This window comes from Lepidochelys kempii, chromosome 17 (genome assembly GCF_965140285.1).
Source record: "Lepidochelys kempii isolate rLepKem1 chromosome 17, rLepKem1.hap1, whole genome shotgun sequence".
In the NCBI taxonomy this organism is placed as follows: Eukaryota; Metazoa; Chordata; order Testudines; family Cheloniidae; genus Lepidochelys; species Lepidochelys kempii.
The window spans coordinates 14,774,140-14,800,301 of record NC_136396.1 but is presented as its reverse complement, the minus strand read 5'-3'; the positions used below and the strand labels follow the sequence as shown (position 1 = coordinate 14,800,301).

The window sequence follows — 26,162 nt, the reverse complement described above, 5'->3', positions numbered from 1 at the left end:
CTTTGGTGCAGGGACTTGAAATTTGTTGGGGGGGGGGGTGGGACTTTTGTCAGGGGCCTTTGATGTCCCTGTAAAAATCTACCAGAACATGGCCTCTGAAAAATTGCAATTGGCACATGCTCAGTAGAGACTGCTTAGATTTTTAGCAGCTAAATTCCCCAAAGATCCCATCTACACTGAGCATATTCCAACCTGAAGCTGACCATGACTTCCTCTGCATTTGCGGGTCTCATCTTTGTTGGGTCCAGATGTAAGGTCGTGAACTTCATGATATTTAAAAACCGGGCACTCCAGCAGGAGTGCTGGAACCTCTCCCCCACCTCCCCCCTTTAGGCCCTGCCTCTCCACCCCTTGGTCCTGCCTGGCTAAGGAGGGCCTCACCTGTAGAGCCAGGGCTGGGAGCTGGCCCTGGCTGAGCAGGGGCTGGTGCGGGTGATGGCCCCGCGCCTCCCTGCCTCCCCCACCTGCAGCAACCGATCTTTGGGTGTCCAGTCAGTATATCTGACCGAACATGGTCAGGTCCTCTTTTCAACTGGACTTTCTGGTCGAAAACCTGGCATCTGGCCCCACCCTATGTGGATCTGGGCAACTGAACGGAGAGGAGGGCACCTGTTTCTCCTGTACTCCCAGGGACCGCTCTGTTGGGCCCAGACAGGGTGAGGAAGCTGCCTGATTTGAATTCAGAGGGAGCTACAGTAAGACTGAGGGAGTAGGTTAGAACAAGGAGCATGGGGGAGCTATGGGGTAGAAGGGTGGGGAGATGGAAATTTGGCTGGGAGTTTGGGTGCCAGGTGTCTAGGAGCTGGGAGGACTGGGACTGGCTGAGCACGAAGACTGGTGCTGGGGGAACTGAAAATGGCTGGGCAAGGAGACTTGGAGGGCAGGGGTGGGGAGGCTGGAACTGGGATGAGACTTGCTGGGGAATAAAACTGAACAAGAAGCCTCAGGCGTGAAGGCAGGGACTGGTTAGGTGAGAAGACTAGGATTCGGATGAAGAGCTGGGAGAGATTCGCTGCTCCAATTGAAGTGAATGTGAACTGTGCTTGACCATATAAAGAGATGTATAATGCTAGGTACACTTTTTAAAAACCACCACCACCACCACCAAACAGGCATCTCAAATTGGGTACCCAAAATTAGTGGTTAAATTTGACCTTAATGTCTCCGTGCCACAGTAGTTCATCTGTAATTTCCGGAAGAATATTCCCCCATCTCACAAGTGTGTTGTGTGAATAAATTAATTAATATTTGTGAAGCACTTGTATACTATTGTGAGAAATGCTGTAGACGAGCTCATGAGAAAACTAGTAATTCTGTCATTTAAAGCTGTTTGAATAGTGTGCAAATTAAGGCACGGGGCCACTCGCTGAACAATGAGAAGAAGAAAAAATCTTGAATTGCTGCTCCTTAACTGAATACCATCCTTTCTGTGCACTGTGGTGGGGGGCGGGGGAATAGTATGTGATCATGTTATTAAAGACTATCGTAATGCCTGCACACAAGGGGGCTGAATTAGGGTTGCACCGGGAACCTTAATTCTGGCATCTCCTGATTTTTGAATATTTGACTTTGCGACCTTAATGTTCTTCTACTTTAGCTTTTTCGTGTGTAATTTATATCAGCGGCACCCAAAAAGGAACTGCATGTATATCAGTGATATTGTTAACCACTGATTTTTGTATGAAAAAATCAAAGCAATCGCATTGCTGCAGACTCTTTTTATGAAGCATATCTCAAACCGACAGCAAAGTGCTCTATCTGTTGTTTCTGCCTTCATCTGTAATCATCACAAGGTCCTGCAGACTGGTACAGCTCTTCATTGGCAGCTTGTTGCACAACCTCTTTTGCACAGCACTGCACTATTTTGTTGAAAGATTCAAGGGAGATGCAGGAGAGCGTGGATAATAATTTTACAAAACGCAAAGCAAACCAACAAAAAGACCAAGATCAAACCTTTCTGCAGAGGTCTAGGAACTTAAGGAAATTGCTTGGGTTCGTGAATCTGTTAGCCAGTTAGTGTGGTTGACATCATGGCGCTCTCCTCCAATCCTCAGTGTCCTAAAAATCATGTAATTTCCAAAGTTTGAGAAATCCATTCTCTTTCGTAGTGCACTTCCTGTTCTCCTACCCCCATGCTGTGTTGCTTCCTTAAATGTTTCCAAAAGCTTGGTTTCCGCATAATCCAGCTATAGCTATCTTTAGCTGTTTTATCAGAAGAAAAAATGAATGACTATTAAAAACATCTTATGCAACTTTCTAATTTTGAAAGATTTCAGGGAGTAGTCAGTGCATCATTTTCAGGACAAGAAGTCTTGCTGATGTTGCCAAAACTGTAGTGGTAAATTACTAAACCAAACTAAGAGCATCACTGAAGGCCTAGGATATTTCCATCAATCGAGTCAGAGAGCTCTTCCAAAACGCGACAGTGTGAGTTGAATAGGATTGCCAAAGTACAATAGGAACTTTGATAGTCATCCGACTGGAATTGTTTCTTGTAACACAGATTGTGCAGCTGTTTGCTAGTGTGCTAGTTGTTCGGCTAATTTACTAGATAGAGATTCTGTGCATGCTGCTAACTAAACTTCAGGATGTCCAGTTCTTAGCTGTGTAGTCTAGATATCTTAATTTCTTGGAAACTAAACTCTAAATGTCCAATTTACTGTGTCTGAAACAAATAAATGAATCCCTCCCGAAAAACAAATACTTCCCCTTCCTCCTCCTCATGCTTATATTTCAGTCCTGCACGCTCCTCCCTTTGCAACTCCCATGGGCTTCAATGAAGATAGAGGATGCTTAGCGTCTCCAAAGACAAGGTCCATAAAGCATAGAGCCGTTTCCAGCTTTGTACTTTGTAACACGTAAAACCAGATTTTCTAAATGGCACAAAAAAACTCTTTCTTCATTGGGGTCTGTCATAAATATAAAGGGAAGGGTAAACCCCTTTGAAATCCCTCCTGGCCAGGGGAAAGCTCCTCTCACCTGTAAAGGGTTAAGAAGCTAAAGGTAACCTCGCTGGCACCTGACCAAAATGACCAATGAGGAGACAAGATACTTTCAAAAGCTGGGAGGAGGGAGAGAAACAAAGGGGTGTGTCTGTCTATATGCTGGTTTCTGCCAGGGATAGACCAGGAATGGAGCCTTAGAACTTTTAGTAAGTAATCTAGCTAGGTATGTGTTAGATTATGATTTCTTTAAATGGCTGAGAAAAGAATTATGCTGAATAGAATAACTATTTCTGTCTGTGTATCTTTTTTGTAACTTAAGGTTTTGCCTAGAGGGGTTCTCTATGTTTTTGAATCTAATTACCCTGTAAGATATCTACCATCCTGATTTTACAGGGGGGATTTCTTTATTTCTATTTACTTCTATTTTTATTAAAAGTCTTCTTGTAAGAAACTGAATGTTTTTTTCATTGTTCTCAGATCCAAGGGTTTGGGTCTGTGGTCACCTATGCAAATTGGTGAGGCTTTTTATCCAACATTTCCCAGGAAAGGGGGGGTGCAAGTGTTGGGAGGATTGTTCATTGTTCTTAAGATCCAAGGGTCTGGGTCTGTAGTCACCTAGGCAAATTGGTGAGGCTTTTTACCAAACCTTGTCCAGGAAGTGGGGTGCAAGGTTTTGGGAAGTATTTTGGGGGGAAGGACGTGTCCAAACAGCTCTTCCCCAGTAACCAGTATTAGTTTGGTGGTGGTAGCGGCCAGTCCAAGGACAACGGGTGGAATATTTTGTACCTTGGGGAAGTTTTGACCTAAGCTGGTAAAGATAAGCTTAGGAGGTTTTTCATGCAGGTCCCCACATCTGTACCCTAGAGTTCAGAGTGGGGGAGGAACCTTGACAGGGTCCATGACAGTCACTGAACTCAGTCTTCTGATGGCCTATTTATAAGACCCTTTTAGATGCTGTTTTCTTTGAAATCCAGAATGTTAATTGCAAAAGGAATGTTTGAATAGTATGCACAACTGTTGTTCGACTGACTCTGAAAAGTCGTCTTGGTGTAATTGTTGCTCTTGGACCTGGCATGTGGGCTGTGGGTACTTTGAGAAAAGTACTACCTGCACTCCGCTGCCGTCTGGTGCTCCGAAATCTGAGGGTATTTTGAGTGATGTAAAGTTTTCACAATGGCTTGTCTTAATTTCTGGATGTTCTCCGGTTGGCAGTAAAATGGGGTTACAGAGCTAAGGTCGCTTTGTAACAGGTTGTTTTATGTTTTATATTTTTTGGAACATTTAATTTGAAGTTGTATGGCTTTGTAACACTTGTGGTTTTTCTTTTAACAAAACCACATGCTTCTCTTAAGGGTTTTATGGCAAGTATGGTATAGATTTTCAAACTGTAAAAGTTTGGATATGCTAGCTCTAAAATATTGTGCTTTTTTCCAAAAAGATTTCCATTGTCTAGGGGCATATTGAGAGGACATTCAGAAATGAAGTCCCTTTCCAGTTCACAATGAAACCGGAACACACAGTAACCCAAAGAAACATTTCATGGAGACTGAGGTTTGAACCTGTTTTATAATCTGAACACCTGGAGTTTCAGCCAAAAAACTTGGCCTTGTTCTCTGCTGCATTAGGGCTTCTTTCTGTGGCTTTGGCTTTACTGGGGGAAGAATCCCTCAGCATAGGGCAAAAGAGCTGCTATAGCTGCTCCTATATCTCATATCCTTTCTTGGCCACTGGCATAGATGGCTGTGGGATAAGGGGTTGTGGGGACGTAACTAGGGATCCCCTACACCCAGCTGTTCTCTGGCTGCTGGAATGGAAGCTCAAGACTGCAGGCATCTGATACAAACTAGCTTGCTGGGGACCAGGTACCTAGGATTTGTGAGCACATGCACCCAACAAAATTGTGAGAACGACTGCTAAGCTGTCAGTGAGGCTCTGGCCCCATTATGTCTAAGCTGGCCCTTAAATACAATGGTGATCAATTCTTCTGAAATGGGGCAAGTTTCACTGAGCCCTGGTACTTTGAGAACTGTGTGTCCTTCAAAGCTCCCACTGTGTAAGAGAGTCTCTGTGCGTCCATGCTTTTCCTCTGCTCCTTCCCAGACAGGTAATTTGGTTTGAAATTGTCGTATTAATTGGAGTAAGATGACTGCACTGCCACCCGGCAGACTTCAGCAGGCTTCCTGCTCGCTAGTGTCACGGCAGGAGACCGTTCAGCATATGCAGCTATTCTGTGTTAAGGCACGAGCAGAGGGATTGGTTTGATTGATGTGCCTGATAGAAATAAAACGAATGGATTTTTTTTTTTAGATTATACAGTACGCTAATAAATAGTAATACACATTTGTATTGAATTGCGTATAATTATGTATTTATATATTTAAAGCACCTTATTGATGAAAGATGCCTCTGAATGATATGACATAGTTGGTTTTAAAATAAGGCTTATATGTTTGTATTATTTAATAATACAGATGTTTGTGTATAGGAGGGAGAGGAGAGAGAAACACCAAGATAAGAATGTATTGTTCACAGGATCGGCTATCCATTTTGAATCAGCTCTTGTGTGTAGCTGTTGAAAACTGTGCCTGACACAAAAGACCAACTCTCCTTATCTATCTAGGTATGTGTATGGCCCCCTGTCACCTTAATGACATTTATTATTTGTATTCCGGCAGTGCCTAGTGGCCATGAGTGAAATTGGGCCTTCGTTGTGCTTGGCACTGTACGTACATATAGTAAGAGATGGTCCCTGCTCTGAAGAGCTGTCAATCTAAATATAAAAGACAAGCAAAAGGTGGGAAGGGAAACTGAGCCACAGAGAAGGGAAGTTTGACTTGCCCAAGGTCACGCAGCAGGATAGTGGCAAAGCTGGGAATGGAACTTCAGTCTTCAGGCTCCCAGTCCAGTGCCCTATCCAGTGGACCATGCTGCTGCTCATCCTTGTGAATTTAATATGGAATCTTTTTCTTTCTCTGGGTTTAGCTGTGCCTGCTTCAGCTCCCTCCTTTCCTGAAGTGAATCAAACTCTGCTTGCTGCAGTGATTCCCCTAGCTCCTCACCTCCACTCAGACTCTGTTACCAGCTTCTACTTTCAGGGCAGGCCAGTGGTCAGCCAGAATGCTTTCTTCTTCTTTTGCTGCTCCAGGAGGAGCCAAGCAGGGGTAAACATAAATGGATAGTGGATGTTTTGACAGAACTCCTCTGACTGGCTATGCAGTGTCTCTGTCTCTCCGATCCCCTCATCCGTGACTTTGTCTTTGTGTCTGTCTTACTTTGAAAAGGGACTAGAAGGTAGTTAGGAAAGGGGAGCGGCGTCATTCCAGGCTGTCTGCTGATAGCTGGGTCTGGAGGGAGCTGGAAAGACTGTTGCTCAAATGTTGAGGCCCACTGAGGGGCTGCTCTTCCCATCGAGTGCCAAGCCTATTGTACCTCCCGTACCCTGCTAAATCAGCCCTCTGCTATCTATTTCCTTTCTCCCCAGCAGCTTCAAAGAGAGGAACAAAGGAATTACCACAGCAGAACACATCCAGTGATGTATGTAATTCGTTATTCTGTCAGACAGTGGCCTAGTTCAGAGGCTTCCAAGCTGGAAGGGAAAAAAAAAGTCAAACCTGGCCTTTTCTGGCGTACTGTACCCTGCAGGGTGGGGCATATGGGCAAAGAGCAGTTTGGCCTGAAGTCTTCCCTGGGGCTGCTGGGGGGAGGAGGGGATGGGGCAGGGGGCGTGCTGGGTCTCCCCTGGGGGCGCTGCTGGTGGAGGCTTACCTGGAGCAAGGAGCACCCTTGCTGGTGCCACCTCCTGCCCAGCCTGGGCTGGGACCCCCACACTCCCTGGCCTCCACATTCGAATAATGGGTGTTGGGGGGGCGGGTGAGGGAGCTCTGTGCACACGTGGCAGCCAGAAACCCCTGACCCGGGCTGGCTGAGCCCCCTCTCCGCCCCCCAGCTATGCCAAATGGTATGAGCTGCTGCAGGAAGGCAGGGCCAGACACACCATGCTGTCTGCTGTCCTCAGCCCCCCCTCCTCCTCCCAACCCGAGATTATGGGCCCCTTCCCAAGTGTGATCCCGGCGCCATGGAGCCAGTGGTGCCATTATAAACCCAGTACCGCTCTTGCTACGCCACTTCCTTCACCTGCCAGTCAGTTCTGCAGATGAAAAACTGGAGTCATGTCTTAATTTTCTAGGGGCTAAATCCTGGTGAAATTGAAGGCAGTGGGAAGTTTTGCCTTTGACTTCAAAGAGATAAGATTTTGGCCTCAGCACTCAGTTATGAATCCTACGGCGATATAAGGCAGCAAAAGGCTGGTGCCTGTTCTGGAGTAACTTGGTTCTGATTTTTTTGTATTGAGCTATCTAAAGTTAATGCAAAGGTAACTCAGCAAATTGGAAGTGAGACCCACTTCATGATTTGTAACTGCGAGCTGCATGTATGCGTTGCTTTTGTCTCTTTCTAGCAGTGAGCAGAGCATATCACTTATTTTGGGGAATGCAGCAATTATCTCCTGTCTGAGAATTAGGTCATGACCTGGCCCCAAAAACTTAAGGTCCCATGTGTTCACTTGCCTTGGGTGTACACTGAGAGATGCCCTTACAGGTATATCCCACTCCAAATAATAAACTAACTAGACTCTGCATAGTGATGGCTCTAAACTCAACAGAATTGTTGGCAAATTTAGCACAGATATGTGAGGGAGGTGGTTTAAAAGATTTAACCCAACTGTATCTGGGCTACCCTTCAGAGCAGCAGGGAATTATGGCCCATCCAGCAGCTCTCATTAATGCTAATGGGAGTTAGTCACTTCTTGATAGAAGTATTAGACCCTCGAGACATTTTATAAGTTTGGAATTCAGCCACTGTTGCATTTAGATTCTTAGCCATGGAAACATTCCTGCAGAAGCTTTCTCGCCATTAGGAGAATATTTTTCCCACAAAAGTCTCTCCCCTCTCTCTCCCTCCCCACCCCTTTGGAATTTACAGTGGGTCCTGATAGTGGTTTTAAGGCACAAACACTAAATCCGGTAGCCTAACAAAGTCCCTGGGTACAAATACGATCGGGTTTGTGTAAGTGCTCCTCATAAACCAGTAGATTTTTATGCTGACTTCACAGAATAAAGTGTGATTGTGTGCTCAGCTATAGCATAGCTTCCTTCATAATGAAGTACCTTTTTGTTTCAGTGCATTACAGCATATGAATTGTAATTCTGGCACGTCCACTTAATGTGAAGAGGGGGTCTGTGGAAAATATGGCTTTACTAAAAGAGTTTGTCAGACTATTTCAGTACAGTTCAACCACAAATTACTGAGCTCAATGCTGGAAATACTGGGTGAGGTTCTCTACCCTGAGTAATGCAGAAGAACAGACCAGATGATGATGATGGTACCTTTTGAGTTTAAAATCTATTCACCAACTCGTTATACTACTCCTGAAGTCAATGGAATTATGCTGATTTATATCAGCTGAGGATCTGACCTTAACAATCCTGTGGAAAAATATCGGTCAAAACATGACCTCTTAGGCAAGGGGACGTTATTTTAGTGGGAATGGGAAGACAAGGTAACACTTTTCACTTATTCCATATTAATAATAATGACCTAGCTGCACTGTAATTAGGCTTGGGAGGGTTAGATTTTTAGTGGTAGATGTCGATTTTCAACGTACACACGCCAACTGATAAAAATATCCATCCATGATAGCAGAAATTTACAGATGAGCAAGCAGCGTTTTTCTTTCTTTGCCTGAGAACTTGTTAGTGTTTAATTTAAGGATATTGACTTGGTATGTTTTGATGTGTGATGTTGACAATTTGTGTTGTAATGGTTATAATGCTTTAATTTTCTGAATCTCAACATCTACGGTCATTAAATAATTATTCTGACCCTCCTTCATTCTCCAACTGTGAACATTTAAATAGCTTATTTTGAAGCTTTTAAAAAAAAATTAAATGTTGGTGGTATTCGTCAAAATTATTTTTTTTAGAAATTGAATTCTGCCAAGTCTGTATGTGATGCTTTTCTTCAGTGGTTCTGAAAGCTCTATACACAGAGGAGGGATGGGGAGACTAAAGCACAGAGAGGTGAAGTGCCTTGATCTTAAAGCTTTTTCACAAACATGGATTAAGGCTACTAACTCTCCTCTGCAATGGATAGTAACAAATGGATAAAACTGAGACACAGAGAAGCTAAGGAACTTAAGGTGCCTTAAGTGAATGGCAGACCTGGGAATAGAACCGGAGTCCTTGCTCTTAGTCCTCTCTAATGACTGTAAAATGCTCCCTGTTCTTTTCAATATCAAAGTTGAATAGTGACCGCCTCCACTTTAACTAACTCTGTTAATGATTTTAGGTATAAATTCTGTGAGGTAAGCATTTAGAGGGAGTTTTCTAACAAAAGGCAAATGGATGATGAGGTGTGTACTATGTTCACTGATCCAGGTCAGGAAAATTTGTCTGGCTTCTTATACAATATTTTTGGCAGAGTCTGTGGTATTTTCTTCTTCTGGTTCCGGACCTGCATGTGCTAAGAGGACCAACAGCACTGGAGAGCTTTCTCATGCTCTACCTTTCATTCCCAGCTTGTTCCATCAGCAGTTGTAATGTTGAAGTTACAATGAACTGAGGTCCGAAGGCTGGTAGCTTTTCCTGTGGGTGCTCAAGGTCCACTCAGCCTGATATGTTAGCAGAGTATGCTCAGTGTTATGTTGTCTAAATAGACTTGGCAGAATTCAATTTTTATTTTTTAATTTTGACAAATATCTGTTTTTAAGCATTTATTTTTATCTATTTACATTTTCAAGGCTGTGGGTAATTATATCCAATTGAGATAATGAGAAGGGTCAGACAATTATTTAATGACTAGAGATTGAGATATAAAAAGTTAAAGCTTTAACAATAAAACACAAATTGTCAACATCACGTCAAAACATACAAAATCCTAAAATTAAACTCTAATAAAAAGTTCTCAAATATAATTTTTCTTTCTTTGTCTCTAAATTTAGATTATTGTTGATGGAAATATATATTTTGGTTGGTTTGTGCGTGTTTGGTGAGTTCAACATTAACTGTAAAAACTAATCTTTCCAAACCTATTTAAAAATAAAAGGCTCATATAGTCTAAAGTTTATAGGGAAACAATTAGTGGTGGGCTTGAGCCACAAAATTTGCATCCAAATTTGATTATTACCAAGGATCTGAGGGTGTCTCCAGCCAAGAGATGATCATGCAAATGGCAGCGGTAGGGGCCAGTTACAAAGTTTGGATCTAGATGTAAACTTCCCCAGACACTTGTGTGGGTGGGTGGTTCAGGTGGGCCTTACTGAAAGCGCACTGAAGTAATTGCAAAGACCCCCATTCACTCCAATGGGCTTTGGATCAGGCCTTTGTTTTGCTTTGGGCCCAAATATAAATGTGCCTAAAGAAATTTGAAAGTCTAGAGACTGCTTTAAAAAACGTGGTGTTTGTTAATTTAAGCATTATAAGCACATGACTTAATAAATGTACAAGCAGTTGGTAAATGGGTTGTGTTTGCAAATATTGGTGCTGATGAACTCAAGCCAAGAGACAGGGTTGGATGGGGGTATATATGTGTGTGCTGAGAGTGAGTCATGTAACATTTTAATGAGTAATGACACTTGATGTATCTGAACCCTCAATTCCAGTAGCCTTACAATTTTATTCTACACTTAAAGTTCTTTGGTTGAGAGAGAACCCATTAGATCCAAATTAAAGCTGCTTTGCACTTCTGTGCAAAGCACAGCCTTGCCAAAGAGCAGCCTTGCCAAAGTCAGTTCAGTCAGCCAGCTGGAGATTCGCAACATATACAAACTCTCTCCGCAGTACAGAGTCAGTGCAGTTCCTTCTGTGCTGGGGCCCCATGCAGCCCCTGATGTGGCCAGGGCTGGGGGATTTAGTTGATGCACTTGGTGATCCCTGCCTGGCAGAACAGCCCTTTCGGGCAGGCCGTTGTAGCTGGTAGAATTTAGAGCAACCCAGAGGCTTCCCTGAGTTGTTCCTGGACCAGTGGTTGGTGGCTTGATGATCATCAACCCACAAAGTTGGTTTACTGCTTCCTTTGTGGTGCCTTCTCTGAACTGCGCTGGATACAGAGAGAGCCTGTGGATCTGTCCCAGTCTATTTCAGTGAAGTAGAGCTGCACAAATGCAATGGGCTTGTTTTTTAACATGAAAAGTCATTTCCCAGCCTGTACCACAACCAATAATTCTGTATTTTCTTTCTCCTCTCTCTCCTCCCTTCTCTTTACCCTCTTGTGCAGAAGGACGTAGCACTGAAGCCTCAGGAACGTGTGGAAAAGCACCAGAACCCTCTGGCCAAGAAGAAACGGGAAGCACTTACCAATGGGCTGTCGTACCATCCAAAAAAGCACAGACTTAACCATCACCAGTACAGCTCGGACCGGGAAAATGACCGCAATCTTTGTCAACACCTTGGGAAAAGGAAGAAATTACTGAAGGGGCTCAAACAGGTGGGAGACAAGTTATTTGTTGGGGGGGGAAGGGTTGGATATCTTCACTTCATGTATAGTACGTGGAATATGCTAGATCTGGGCGGGTCTTATGCTGCTTTTAACCACTTTCCGGTTGCCTTATTGTTGGGCCACCTGGTGTTTTCTTTTTCATTTACAGCTAGCTTATCTGGTAGGAGGAGAGGTACACTGAGTGGGAATGTTAGATGGAATGTGAGGAAAGGAGACCTGTGTAATGACTCCAGGTGCTAGGCGAGGAGCAAGAATGCAGGAGGCTGCAAGTTCTTCCCTTAAACTACAGAGCCTCACTTGGGCAGGCTGTGAGACTGGCAAGGCAGGGGAGTGCAGCGTCACAGGACAGCAGAGAAGCCAGCAGTAATCAGGATGACTCTGTAGTATGAATATGCTTCTGTTCACTTGAGCTTTTGTACACAGAAGCATGAGACTCCCTCTGAATAACAAGGGCAAGGTGAGGTAATTGTTAGAAGGGGAGCTACTAATCAAGACAAATGGAACTGGAAGACTGATTACTGTACAAGGAGCTCATTTGTAGAGTGTCTGTGGTACTACTGTGTACTCTTTTGGGTTACTAATCACCATTCCCCTGAGCAAGAACTTCACACCTACCTTACAGTGCTATTCTTACGGCAGTAGCTGTGGCTCACAGGTGAGGACATGAATGAGTGCACAGCATCCAGGATGACAGTGCTGGAACCTGGCAACTTGGGCTCAGAATTCAACAATCTGTAGAAAAGTCTGTTCCTCATGTAAAAAAGAAAAAAACCTTAGTGTCAGGTGTGATATTGGGGGGGGGGGGCAGTAAAACGCCCCCACCCAAAAAGCTTTCCTTCCAGAGCTTTTTTTGATGAGAAATATATATGTCCCGCATATATTTTGCATATATTTTTGTATTTCTATCAGTTATGTATGGAAGGCTAATCCTTTGGATGCTTTCGTATATTGTGTATAAAAATATCATGCTAATTTGCCTGTCAAACTGGAAAATGGCAGAGTTAAGAGACGATACAAGTTCAAATTTGTCCTAAACTTACCTGTGATTAAAAACAAGCTTTTACCTAAGATTAATACAATTCTTTCCCTGTTGGTTTTTAATTCCAATGAAAACAGTAAACGACTAAGCCCTTCTTTGCAGTGTTTGTAACCTAAATGATGCAGAACTGAGAACCTGAAAGTGGAAATGACTATAGGCAAAGGTGACTTTCATTGTCTGAGCTGGGGGAAGCTCAAAGAGTAAATAAAGTGTTAGTAAAAGTAAATTGACTATTTATTCATTTTTAGTAATCAAAGTTGTAAATATAGATTAAAAAATCATTTGCAGTATTTTTAAACTTACAATGTTTAGAGCTAAGGTAGTTAGAGAGGAGTGTTTCAGCACAGAGGGCAACTTAAAATGCCTGTTTGGCATGCATACTATTTTATCTTTTATTTTTTAATTTTTTTTATTTTGAAAGTTGGTGAATTGTCTTTAATAAAGCTGCTGCAGCTATTGTGTTGTTTGGAGTAGATATTGCTATCTTAAAATTTGAATCGGCAGTTTCCACAACAGAGCTGTTCATTAAGAAGAGTAGAAAACTCAGTCGGGACTTAAAATTGTGCGTTGAAGGATTGAAGAGGAAGAGAAGCATTTTCTATGTTCTGACACTAATTTCTGACTCTGTTCCTTGTAAGAGGATCTAGTTATTTTAAGTGTCTACAGTGTGCATCATCTTCATAAAACTTGACTTCTTACATCATTTGATTCCCATGTTATCGCATATTATCAGATGCAAACCTTCTACTGGGCTCTTAAGCAATGAAAGAGTCAGCCTAGCTGCTGATGGAGGTTATTTATGAGGTTGTAGTGAAGTAGTGGTTTGTTTTTGTGGTTTTTTTTTTAAGATAAATATCTACCGACTTGGAAGCTATTGAGCTGACAGATGTCGTGGAAAATGGTTTCACTTTTAGCTGGTAAATCTGATCTTAATTCCAGAGGGATAAGATTGAGAAAAGACAGAGTGAGAAGGAATAAAGTATCCTACCCAATATCAATTAATGCATGTGATTGAGGTACATCTCTTCAGATAAGAACACACTCTCATAAGCAGTTTAGGGGCTGACAAATCCAGTGATTTTAGCGCTTAAACTGAGAGAGAAGGGTCATTGAAAAGATGGCAAACCTTATTTAAGAAGACCTACCCAGAGGCATTCAATCCTGCATATCTTTCCTTCTTTTTTTTGTGTTTCTGCAAGTAGTAAACAACTTACAGAAACTAGGCAAAGGAAAGGTTCCAAATGCAGTTTTGTTTTCTGTATTAATGAAGCATCCTCTCTTCCCGCACCACTTCACAATCATACACCCTTATTCTAATTTCCCCAGCCAGCACTGGGGCCTTTCCCAGCAGTCAGTTGGTCTCCTGGGGTTTTTGGATGAGAGTGATTCACACCACTGAAGTCAATAGTATTAGTCACATCAGAATGAGAGGAAATAGGGCCCATTGATTTTAAAATTGGCAGAGAAGTAAGGATATGGGCATACTAGTGAGAAGATAATCTAAGGGCTGTGGGGGATCTGCTTTGTTAGGGCTATTTTGTGTGTGTGGGCGTCATTAGTAAAATGTATTTATCTTGCATTTCAACAAGAAATGCTGAATTGTCCCAGATGTGCATGTTACATGGGTGCAAAATGATACAATCTTGATGTCGTCACTTGCACTCCCATGTTGGAGTGAAATCCTGGCTACAGTACAGCCCTGTTGGGAAGTGTTGCGTACCTTGAGATTGTTCACTGTTTCAATGGTGGTTAACAGCCTGGCTGACATGCTTCTGTGAAATCTGTTATCAGCTGAATGTAACTCTCACATGTAGGATTTACAAGATGAAGTGCTCTCATCAAATGGATTTCATTCAAGTTAACGATCATAAGGGCTGCTAATTAGTTTTTGGAAGAAAACCTTGCAGTGTTCATGCAGGTATTTATCCAGCTAGGTTATAGTGCCTACAAGTTTATTAAAATCCAGAAAATGTGAAACATTTTTACTAGGAAAAGGACTTTTGAACTCTGCTTTTTGTAAATACACATATTACATGCCTGAAGGAGACTTGACTTGGCAATATGGAAATGTAAGACTCCTCAGAATATATTTTCCAACCTTCTAGGCTTTATTTCCTTAAAATTTGTTGTTGGATTGTGTGGTTTTTACTTTTATTGTTTTTTTTAGCTTGACAAATGATTTTAAATGCAAACACTTTGAAGTAAGAAAATGGATAAAAATATTTATCATCATGTTTCAAAAATGCCCGGGTTTTTAACTAGTAGTGTTTTTCATGCTTAGTATAATAAGTGGAAGGGAGAGTGTGAGCAAAAGAATTGCATTTGTGAAAAATAGTTGTGTGGGTCAGCTTGTCATTGTTTTTACTCAGTGGGAGTTGGCAATTGCAGATAATAGATAAGCCATCTTTTTTTAAAAAAAATTTTAGTTTCCTGACCATAATTTTCCTACCTATTACTTTCTCCATCATCTCTAGTAGGAGGTTCTGTAGCCTTCTTTCCAGTAATGGAGACCTGAGAGCATGTGGTCCTGAGAGCATGCAGTACGAAACACGCTGGTTTTAGGGGTTGCTCCCCATAAAATACAAGAGTCTAAGACTCCTACTCCTCGAACATTGTCATGCCTTTAGCTCCAGTGGTGGAGCCCTGTGCATTAGAGTTGAAGGTCCTAGCTTCTATTCGTGAGGGTGACCTGCAGCAGGGGGCTGTTACACTTACCAATACCACTGGTACGTGCTCTGGTTTGAATTTCCGTTTCAAATGCTTACGGGCAGTTAAGAATGGGCAGCCTGAAAAAGAAGTGCCAGGAGCAGAAGACGAATAAAAGGAGAAATGGAGAGACCGATGAGAAGAGCAGCTTTAATGGGGATGGGACAATCAACTGAAAGAGAAGGAAGAGAGACAAACGCTACTGAAGTAGGCACCTACAAATGATAAATATATCACCGTTTGGGGCTCATGCTTCAAAAACTCCATTCTATGAAGCCACTAAATGTTGCCGCAGTATATGAATCACTTAGTCCCCCTTCTCCTTATCCGTTGGACATTACCAAGTCTTTTTATTTTCAGGAATTACATACTTTACCTCCTTGACTGGTGCCCCCTTTGTCCAGGGAACCTTTAAAGTAAAAAAGCAAGTGATTTTTGTGGTTGATCTTTATGGGCACTCTCCCCCAACTTCATCTTTACAATAGAACATGCTGCTATTAATTGTTCTGCTGATTTAATCACAGCTTGTTTTTCCACCGATGTAAAGGTACTAGCGCGCTCTAGTAGTTCAACAAATCTTTGCTGCAGAAGATGAAATAACCGTTGCCATGCTCTGCATTCTAATCTGTGCTTGTAGTTAGCAGTGCTCCTTGCACACCCTTAAACAAGACTATACATAGCAGGTAACAGAGAGAGAATGGGGAGCTTGGTAATAGCTGTACGGTTTGTGATGGCATTGGTCTGGGAGCTAAGCAGATGGGTTTGATTGTCACTTGCTGTGTGATTCCAGCGAGAGTTGACAGTGGTGACAAGCGATTTACAATGTGCTATTTACAGTTTGGGTTTGCAGTCTTTCAATGACATCTGAGTGCTCTTTGCAACTGCTTTTATTACTGCCTTTCCAAGAGCTGCTAATTGAAAATCAAATTGTGGGTGGGCTTTGAGACAAGCAACTGTATGTATTGTATGTAACCCTCTACAATGGTTTAAGTGTTTGGCTGAAAATTGTGACTCTGTGTCACAAAGAGTGTGTGTGGGGGGGAGGAGGGGGAAGAAGACCCATCCGTTTGTATAGATTATGGGGGATGTCAATATATGGTGTGCAGACATATACCATATGTTTAACAGTGAAGTCCTGATTCTCCTTCCACTTAACTGGTGTAAATCAGGAGTAATTCCATTGAAATCAATAGGCTTACACCACTGTAAAATAGCAGCAGATCAGAGGAGAAGCACCTTGGAGTATACTGTAGGTGAGGAAATAGATGTTTTTGCAATACAAGATATATACGGAAGGCCAGACTCTGCCCTAGCGAGGGTCTAATTTTGCACTCGTGAAATGAATGGGAATTTTGCCTTTGACTTCAGTGGCAACACAATCAGGCCCTGAGCGCTGTGAGAGTAATACTGCTTGTAGTGGGGCTTGGCCGAAATTTTCTTTTTTTTTTTAAAATAATTTCAGCATATAATAACATTTTTCATTTTTATCAGTTCGAAATTTTCACAGTTGAAGGAAATTATGGATGGATGAAACTGAGGGGAGTCGGACAATATTTACTTAATGACAGTAGATGCTGAAATTCAAAAATTGAAGTTTTATAATCTAAAAGCACAAATTGTCAACGTCACGTCAACATTCACAAAGTAAATATCCTTAAATCCAACTCTTAATAAATTTTCAAGAAGCATTTTTCTTTCTTTGCCTATCTGTAAATGTCAGTCATCACTGGAAAGTTTTTTCATTGGTTTGTGTGTATACAGTGAAATTGATGTTTACTAACATTTACTCATAAAAGCCTTCCAAGCCAACTTTATAACTATGGGCAGTGTTTGGCCCATAGGAAATATGATTCAATAGTACTTTAATCTCCTAATACAAAGTGGCATATTTTACTTTTTAGAAGAAAGTAGTAGTTTTATTTAATCAATCTGAGCACAGCTATTTTTATTAAATTAAAAAAGCAGATGTTGCAACCTATAAGGCATATATTTTGTGTTGTGATCACAAGTTAAAATAAAATGAATGTCACATGCAACAAGGTTATAAAGGGAGCACTATTATAATGAAGCTGCATACAGTATCTGTTGGCTTTGTACTTCACGACAGGGCACTGTTTACTTGGTTTTGTTTCTCAGTTCACCTTATTAACACCATCTCTAAAACACTTCATCACATGCTTTTTATATATATGCTTCAACTCTTGTGAGGCTGGGAGGCTTCATTCGCATGTAGTTTTTCTTAACCATTTGGAAAATCAACTTTTTCAGTGTGGAAAATTTAGATTACAGCAGTTAAAACCCACTTTACAGGGTAAGGAGTAGACAACATACAGGTAACAGTGAGCTGTGCACGCACATCAATTGGACGTAATAACATAATGGGAGAGGGAGATAATAGAAGGTTAAATCTATTTTAAGATTTAAGGTGTCCTTTGCAGATAGTTGGGATTAAGGAGGAAGAATTTCTGAATGGGAGGAGGACTAGGCAGTAGGTGAAGGGTGCAGTTGTGGGGTAGGGGTGTAGAAGAATCTATATAGGGGCAAATACTGAAAAGAATGGCCCATTTGTCAGTACAAGTTGTGCAGTAGCATGGGTGTGGAAGGGGTCTTAAAAGGAGAGCCTCTTCATGTGAGATGCCTTATTTGAGCAGGCTGGAAACCTTGCTGTATTCAGCATTATCCCGTCCCTCGTCATTGTGTCATTGCAGTGTTGTTGAGTAGTTGGTTTGGCTTTTATTGCTCTGCTGATCACTATTTCTTTGAAAGGGATCGTCTCTTATTTTACACACACACACACACATGCTCTGTGTATGTGCGTGTGTAAACTCCACTATTATTTCTTCTCCATTCTAACTTCCCTCTTGGAAATTACCATTTGTGACCAACTGTGCTGAAGTACAAGCAGGTTTTGTGATGGTGAATGGTTTGCTTCTGAGCAGAGGTCACAGAAATTTCAGCTGCGCTTAACCCACAGTCCCCATTTCCAGTATGTCGTGAAGGCATCCAGCTGCTGAAAAGCATCCAAACAACTGCTGGGGCCTAATAATATATAATTGAGCTCATTGGGCATAAAAGGGGACTTTGGTATTCTGTGAAAAGCACTGAAGAATTATGTATTGCTGCATGCATCTATTGTTCTGCTTTGCACATCCACACAGATTTAATAAAGTTCCTGGAAAGGCCCTTTGGCTTCCTTTTTAAAAACACACGCACATCGACACACTGTGAAATCCAGAACCATTCACTAAGCCAGGCAAGAGATGACAGTATGCAGCTAACATTTTCCAAGCAACGTGATGAGCTGTGCTTTGTGGCGTGCTGAAGCAAACACCTGCAATCATTGATCAACTGTTCATAGAAGCTGCCACTTTATTGAAGATTTGCCTGCAGTGACGTGTTGCAGGCTTTTCCCCCTTTACAATCACCAGTTTCACCTGCAATTTTTCAATGAGCAATTGAATTATACCTCTCTAAATGATACACTGCAAATCTGGCAGGTCCTAATTGCTAATGATGGTTCTGAGAGACTTTCATTTGACTGTAATTAGGTTTGCAAGCAATCATCTGCCCTTATCAGAATTGAAAACACATGTAATGTAAAATATGGCCTAGTGGGAATTTAGCATTTTCTTAGTTTAAAAGGAGGAGGGGAAAGGGAGATATTTTATTAACAGAAGCTGTGACATGTTCTAACACCTTGAAAACATCATGTGTGAAATTAATTCTGTTCAGCATTATACCATCTGGCAATGTTACTGTTTTTATATATATGCTATGTAAAGTGCTTTTGTTATATATACATATAGCTATGTAAAGTGCTTTCCCGCCCCCCTTCATTTGCATATGAGGCTGCTTTTGAAATAGTAATTGTGAGCCAAATTGATTACTAAGGCTATTGCTGCTAAATAGGTTAAAACAAATACTGGGAAGTGCCATCGACTCAAAATGGCTGCTCTGTGATAAATGTTTCCCTCAGTACTAATGAAACTGGGAAGAAATGAACACATTCCCCTCTACCCCCACACACTGCCTTTACCAGTTAATGAGCATACATGTGTTTAAAAGACAGGGAGCTATAGCTCAGTACTGGCTCTTGGACCATAAGCAAACTAGAAAATGTCTGCCCATTGGAGCCACACCATCAAGCTAGTAAATATTTTGCTACCAATCTCTAGAGAAGTGCATTAGGAATCAGACTCTCAGCTTCCATTGAAAGTCCATGTGAATTGTCTAGATCAATCTGCAGGCTCCAATTTAGGCAACTGTATATTGTAAAAAGTTCAGGATAGGGCCCCATCTAGATGATGATTAACTGTGGTTAAGAACCTGCTTACGACATGGTTGTCTCCCACCCTGGTGAACAAAATGGGTCTCTTTCATAGTGTAGATGAATAATTTCACATGCCCCCGCAAGTCTGCTTAAAGGCTTGGATGATGGTGGAACTAGGTCTCTTGATACAGTTTCATTTGTAGTGTGCTTCAGATCATAGGCCCTGTAGCATGGTGGGCCATATCTAGAAATGGGACAAAAAGTTAGTGTGTCAAAAACTCACAGCTAGATCTGAACTTTGTGATATGAACCCATTTTTAGTATTCTCAGGGAGCGTGTTTACTAAGGACTTGAAAGAAATGAAGTCTCCCTGTCCCAGTGCTATAGTGTTAAGGAAAAGTTAGCACATGTGACTCCATTTTGGTTTGGGGCCCACCATTGTCTAAAAGCAAGCACATCATGCACCAGGAGGAGTGTTCCTTAGATACTGCATTCCTGTGAAAATCCTCCTCCTTGTCTCCAGGCTGCCTTGACTCCCGGTATCTGTTCTTTGTCAGTCCCTAAACTCCCTATCTCCTGGCCTTTGATGTGAGGCCTCCCATCCTGATAATAAAAGTTACTAATGCATGGCTTTAGGACCATGCTGTGCAATTAACATACTAGTTTAGCATGAGGAATGCACCAAGCAGGGATAGGTGGTAGATAAGAAAAGGGTTTGTTTATTGGCTAAGGTTTCCGATGCACGAGGGCAACATGCTTTGCTAAAAAGTATATAACCTTTGTATAATCTGTATTCGGGGTCCGCTCCTGGCTAGTAGGGGGGCACCACGCTCGAGCGTAATAAACTTGGTGTTTTTTGGGAACTCTACAGTTGTGGACTTTGTTTATGTGCCTCAGCCTAGATTCAAACTGTGCGTGACCTATCAGGTATAATTCGTTGCATTTGTGTGCGTGTCCTACCAGCTGTAATTCGTAGCATTTGTGTGCGTGTCCTACCAGGTATAATTCACAGCAGTTGTGTGCGTGTCCTATCAGGTGTAATTCGTAACAATAGAAGGAGGTTCATCTGTCCTTTTTTAATTGACCATAATATCGTTGCTGCTTGGAAAGCAGTATGGTTTTGAAGAAGACCTATGTTGGCAGATATAAGGCCTCTGAGTTGTGTACCTGATTCTTCCACTGACTCAGTGTGGCTTGGGGGAGGTCTCTTCCCGTTTCTGTCCCAGTGTCCACTTCTATAAAATGGAGATAATTCTTACCCAAGGTATCTTGCAGAAATGTCATGAGGGTTAGATAATCCCTATAAGGTGTTTTGAATATATAATGTGATATGGCTGGAATTTTCAGAAGCACTCAACACCCAGAAATGGAGCCAAATTTTTAAGAGCTCTCAGTTCCCATTTAAGCATCAAAATGGGTGCACCAGTTGTCGAGCTCATTTGAAATTGTAGCCATAATGGGTGTGGGGCTTCTTTAGAAATCTGGCCCCAGATGCGGACACTGAGCACTTGAAAGTCTGGCCTTAAGCTCTTTTGACCATTATATTAATGCGTTACGCATTACGAAAATGCCCTTAAACTTCCATTGACTTCAATAGGCGTTTAGGGTGGCCAGTACCTTGCAGAGTCTTATGGATTATCTGTAGAACACTATCAGGGAAATGGACAATGGGCTTCCCAGCGAATTGTTTGTAAGATTGTCTTAATTGTGTATTGACCAGGGAGGAGCTGTCATGCCCTAGTTGACCACCCTTTTTCTAAACTCTTGGTGCTGAAACTGAATTGCAAGCAGATATGATTAAATGTATTGCAATGGGAGATTAACTATATTTCATATGGCCAGTGCTATTGATTTGGTGTCTTTAAAGCTCCTAAGAATACTACCAATAAGGAACAAAGCAAAAATTAATCCTTATTGAGGTGCTTGGAAATGAACTAGCCTCTGGCTTCTTTCCTAAAGAATTGTTGAATCCGAAGTTTAGGAAGGATGATAATATCGTCGTCATGCTTGCATAAGAAGTTTTTATTTTGATTTAAGGAAAGTCACAACCCATGACCCGCAGATTTCCCTAGGTATCAACTGGCAGTCTCGTAGTTCAGCCTGCTAAATTTTTTCCTGGGTCCACAAAATGAAACTTTACTCAGCTGAGGATTAGAGTTGAAATTACTTCATTACAACTATTCAGAAGCTTGTTTCTCATTACAAATTAAATTTAATATCATTTGTTTTAGTTAAAAAAAAACCAACAAAAAACCTTCCACCTAGTGGCATCAAGTTTTTTTAAAATGCAATATTCTCATACTACACCTTCTGAGGTAGTCAAACATGATGCTTTTCAACAGGGAGACCATTTTATTTCAATGTTTGTTGCAAACAAATGTGTAGAATAGGAACCCTGAATATCTGAAAAGAGGAACATTAATGAGAACACCATATTTCAACATTGACATAAAATGCAATGGTATATCTTGAGTGTTGGCATCTACAAAACCAGGGAACTGAAATTATAATTTTTTTGAGCATATACTGTCTACCTAAGCTCTTCTCTAATAGGAAAAAAATATATAGTTCTGGTTTCTTTTCAGGGTGTTCTTGTTGGTATGAGTAAATGGAGGGTAAGATACCAAATAGTGCATGAGTTAAGATAGAATGTAACCCAAACATCACAGAACCATTTTCATATTCCTGACACTGAACATCAAAGCCTCCTCATCCACGTCCCCCAGAATTATGGGTCTGGCTTCCTCAGAAAACATCCCCACAGATGAACAGAGGCCTAAACTATACGTTTCAGAGGCTTATCCCTTCCAGTACATCGGTATTAACAGCTGCTTTCTAGTTTAGCTTCATTAGAATCAAGAGTAAATGGGTATATGAATGCCCGTTACCTCAGTCTAGCATTACGCTTTCTTTATTGCTTTCACAGCTAGCAATGCTTTGTGATGTCATCACTCTGGCTGAGTGGTTACTGCATTTAACTGTATTCTGATTGTGAACATGGAAGTGACAGTTGTTGCCAGTTTTAGAATTCTGTCTTTATTTCAAGGCTTGGACATACTGCCCTTATGAAAAATGTCATCCCATTGTTGAGGAAATAACTGATGTATCTCCAGTCTTCTTGACCCATTACAAGCAAGGCTCTTATCTTCATTCTCTAAGGAAAATGCCCCCCCCCCCCAAAAAAAGCATCAGAACGATTATTTCCTCTTTCTTCAAACATTCTGATTTTTAGTACCTGGCAGAAATAGTGAGCAATGCACCCTGTTCTAAAGCTCTGCTGACAATTTCCCCAGAATTGCAAAGGAGACTTTTCTTCAATTCGGACAACTTCATGCACCTCAAGTTTCCCTTTTTCTTTAAAATTTAACAAAATGATGATTGAATTCCTGCAGGGTTTAAATACAAAAAGAAATTCTAAATTTCCAGCTTTGAACGTAGATGCCCCCACTCCCTCCATCCCATTTTCATAGAGGAGTGGGCTTCTTTTCACTGGAAAAGGGGCCAATATTTGAGTGAAAAATGGGCAAAACTTAATAGATGCTTACCCACGGCTAATTTTTATACCTGCACCCATTACAGTCCTTACCACTCCCTAGGGACATTGTGACCCAGTGGAGCCCCTCTGACGACTACTACATAGAAGCATGCAGCAGTAATCCAACAACCTAGTCTTCGTATTTTGGCCTAACCCACATGATCTTTCCTCCAGAGCAATTTTCTCTGTTAAAAAATTAAGGCCCTTGGGAGTTCATGTGAGTGAAAATTAGTGTCTCCCTAGAACGGATAGTGAATGACACCGGAAGAAAAATGGAGAGCTACATTACTCCATTTTTAATGGTAATTTTTCTTAACACTGCATAACAGCCCTGTGATAGAATGAATGGAAGTTTAGTATTTTAATCGAGTATTAAAAGGTATACTCACAACTGACAAACATCACTTTTGCCTGAAAGTTTGCCTAGTACTGTTAAAAGTGCCATCGAAGATTCTGGCGTTGGTGCTGCCGCACCGCCTGGCTTGAGGGTGGTTTCCGTCATATCCAGGGTTTACAGTTTGGTTCTCACCCATGCTATAAAAATTGTTCCAGCACCTCTGGTAGCTGGACAAGCTGAGAGAGAAATGTTTTTTCCCCATTGTTTATTTACTTGGTACGTGTCAGCACTTCTGCACATTAGTTAATTTCACAGTTACCCATATTCTGCGAAGATTTAAGACGATGGGTGGTAATGCACACACAGGGCCTGATTCATGAAAGCATAAAAGCACTCCTTAAGCCCATCCCTATTCAGGAAAGCACTTACACCTGAAATTAATGTTTCTTCTCCTGTGCTTTCCTGAATAGGGATCCTTTCCTGAATTATGGCTGTTGTCAGTAGAATTACATGTGGAAAATTACTCACTTGCTTAAGTCTTTGGAGGATTGGGACCTTCATTAATTTCTCCTGTTCTCTGTGTGGGTCTTTCTCACATCAGGAGAAGAGAATAAAAAAAGTAAATAGAAAAATGCAATTTTTAAAGCAAAATCAATAACCTAGGATGTCAGTAGTTTTAGCAGTTTATATAGAGAGACTAGATATCAAGTGGACAGTACCCATTTAACTAAGTAAAATGTCCAGTAAAGCAAGTGAATTTAAGAACATACGAATGGCCATACTGGGTCAGACCAATGGTCCATCTAGCCCAGTATCCTGTCTTCCAACAGTGGCAAGTGTCGGATGCCTCGGATGGAATAAATAGAATAGGGCAATTATCCAGTGATCCGTCCCTTGTCGTCCAGTTCCAGCTTCTGGCAGTCAGTGGCTGAGGGACACCCAGGGCATGGGTGGCGGGTCTTGGACTCTCTGGGCTCATAGCTATTGATGGACCTATCCTCCAGGAACTTGTCTTATTTTTTTGAACCCAGTTATACTTTTGGCCTTCCCAACATCCCTTGGCAATGAGTTCCACAGGTTGACCATGCATTGTGTGAAGAAGTACTTCCTTTTGTTTGTTTTTAAATCTGTTGTCTGTTAATTTCATGTTGAGTCCTGGTTCTTGTGGTGTTTATCCCTTCACATAACACTTCCTTATTCACATTCTCCACGTGATTCGTGATTATATAGACGTCTATCATATCCCCCCTGAGCAGTGTCTCTTCCAAGATGAACAGTCCCAGACTTTTTTCTCATCTCTCCTCATATGGGAACCTTTCCATAAGTCTGATCTTTTTTGTTGCCCTTCTCTGTTCTTTTTCCAATTCTAATATCTTCTTTCAGTATGGGGCGGCCAGAATTGCAAGTAGTATTCAGGGTTTAGGTTTACCATGGGTTTATATAGTGTCATTACGATATTTTCTGTCTTATTACTTATCCGTTTCCTAATGGTTCCTAACGTATTTTAGCTTTTTTGATTGCTGCTGCATGTTCAGCAGATGTTTTCAGAGATCTATTGAATCCAAGATTTCTTGAGTGGTAACAACTAATTTAGACTCCCATCATTTTGTATGGGTAGTTGGGATTATGTTTTCCAGAATGCATGACTTTGTATTTATCAACACTGAATTTTATCTGGCATTTGGTTGCCCAGTCACCCAATTTTGTGACATCCCTTTGTAACTCTTCATAGTCAGCTTTGGACTTAACTATCTTGAGTAATTTTGTATTGTCTGAGAACTTTGTCACCTCATTGTTTTACCCCCTTTTCCAGATCACTTATGAATAAGTCGAATAGCATTGGTCCCACGGCAGATCCTGGCGGACCTCACTATTTACCTCTCTCCACTCTCAAAACTGATTATTCATTTCTGTCCTTGTTTCCTATCTTTTAAGCAGTTATTGATCCATGAGACACCTTCCCTCTTACCATGACTGCTGACTTTGCTTAAGAGCTTTGGTGAGGTCCTTTTCAAAGGCTTTCTGAAAGTCCAAGTACACTGTATCCACCAGCTCACCCTTGTCCACATGTTTGTTTGAGTCCCTTAAGGAACCTGTAGTAGATTGGTGAAGCATGATTTCCCTTTACAAAAGCTGTGTTGACTCTTCCCCAATGTATTGTGTTCATCTATGTGTCTGATAATTTTGTTCTTTACTATACTTTCAACCAGGCTGCCTGGTACTGAAGTTAGGCTTACCAGCCTGTAATTGCCAAGAAGGCCTCAGGAGCCTTTTTTAAAAAAAAATCAGCATTACGTTAGCTATCTTCTAGTCATCTGGTACAAAGTCTGATTTAAGCAAGAGGTTACATACCACAGTTAGTAGTTCTGCAATTTCATAGTTGAGTTCCTTTTAGAACTCTTGGATGAATACCATCTTGACACCTCAATCTGAGACAGCTCCTCAGATTTGTCACCTAAAAAGGAATGGCTTGGCTGTGGGAATTTCCCTCATCCTCTGCAGTGAAGACTGATACAAAGAATTAATTTAGCTTCTCTACAGTTGCCTTGCCTTTCTTGACAGTAATTTGCCAGTAATCTGAAAATGCAAACATTTAAACGACAGACAACAAATCCAGGATATCTTTTTAATCTTGCCACAAAGCATCCCTTTAATTCAGGGAAGGTTTTGAAAAATAATAAGTTAAATCAAATTCAAATTGGTTTATTCTGGTGTTAGACCAAATGAGTCCCATATTGCAAATTTTAAAAATGAAGTGACAAAAGTATACAGTTCTAATAAAAATGGGACCTCTATTATAATGTTGAATGTTTTATAGTTATCCCCCTTCTCCCAAT

At 41.4% G+C, this 26,162-nt stretch overlaps 1 protein-coding gene across 9 annotated transcripts in view; it reads left to right on the top strand.

The window, feature by feature from the left end:
• The window catches only part of AUTS2 (activator of transcription and developmental regulator AUTS2), a 993,348-nt gene that overhangs the window by 251,407 nt on the left and 715,779 nt on the right, over positions 1-26,162 (top strand). For 8 of the 9 annotated variants that reach the window (XM_073315295.2, XM_073315293.2, XM_073315297.2 and 5 more), the window contains exon 2: positions 11,217-11,426. The exons of the other annotated variant lie outside the window; for it this stretch is intronic. In XM_073315295.2, the coding sequence (XP_073171396.1) occupies positions 11,217-11,426 (210 nt within the window). The remainder of the gene's footprint in view (positions 1-11,216; positions 11,427-26,162) is intronic. 9 annotated transcript variants of the gene reach the window in all.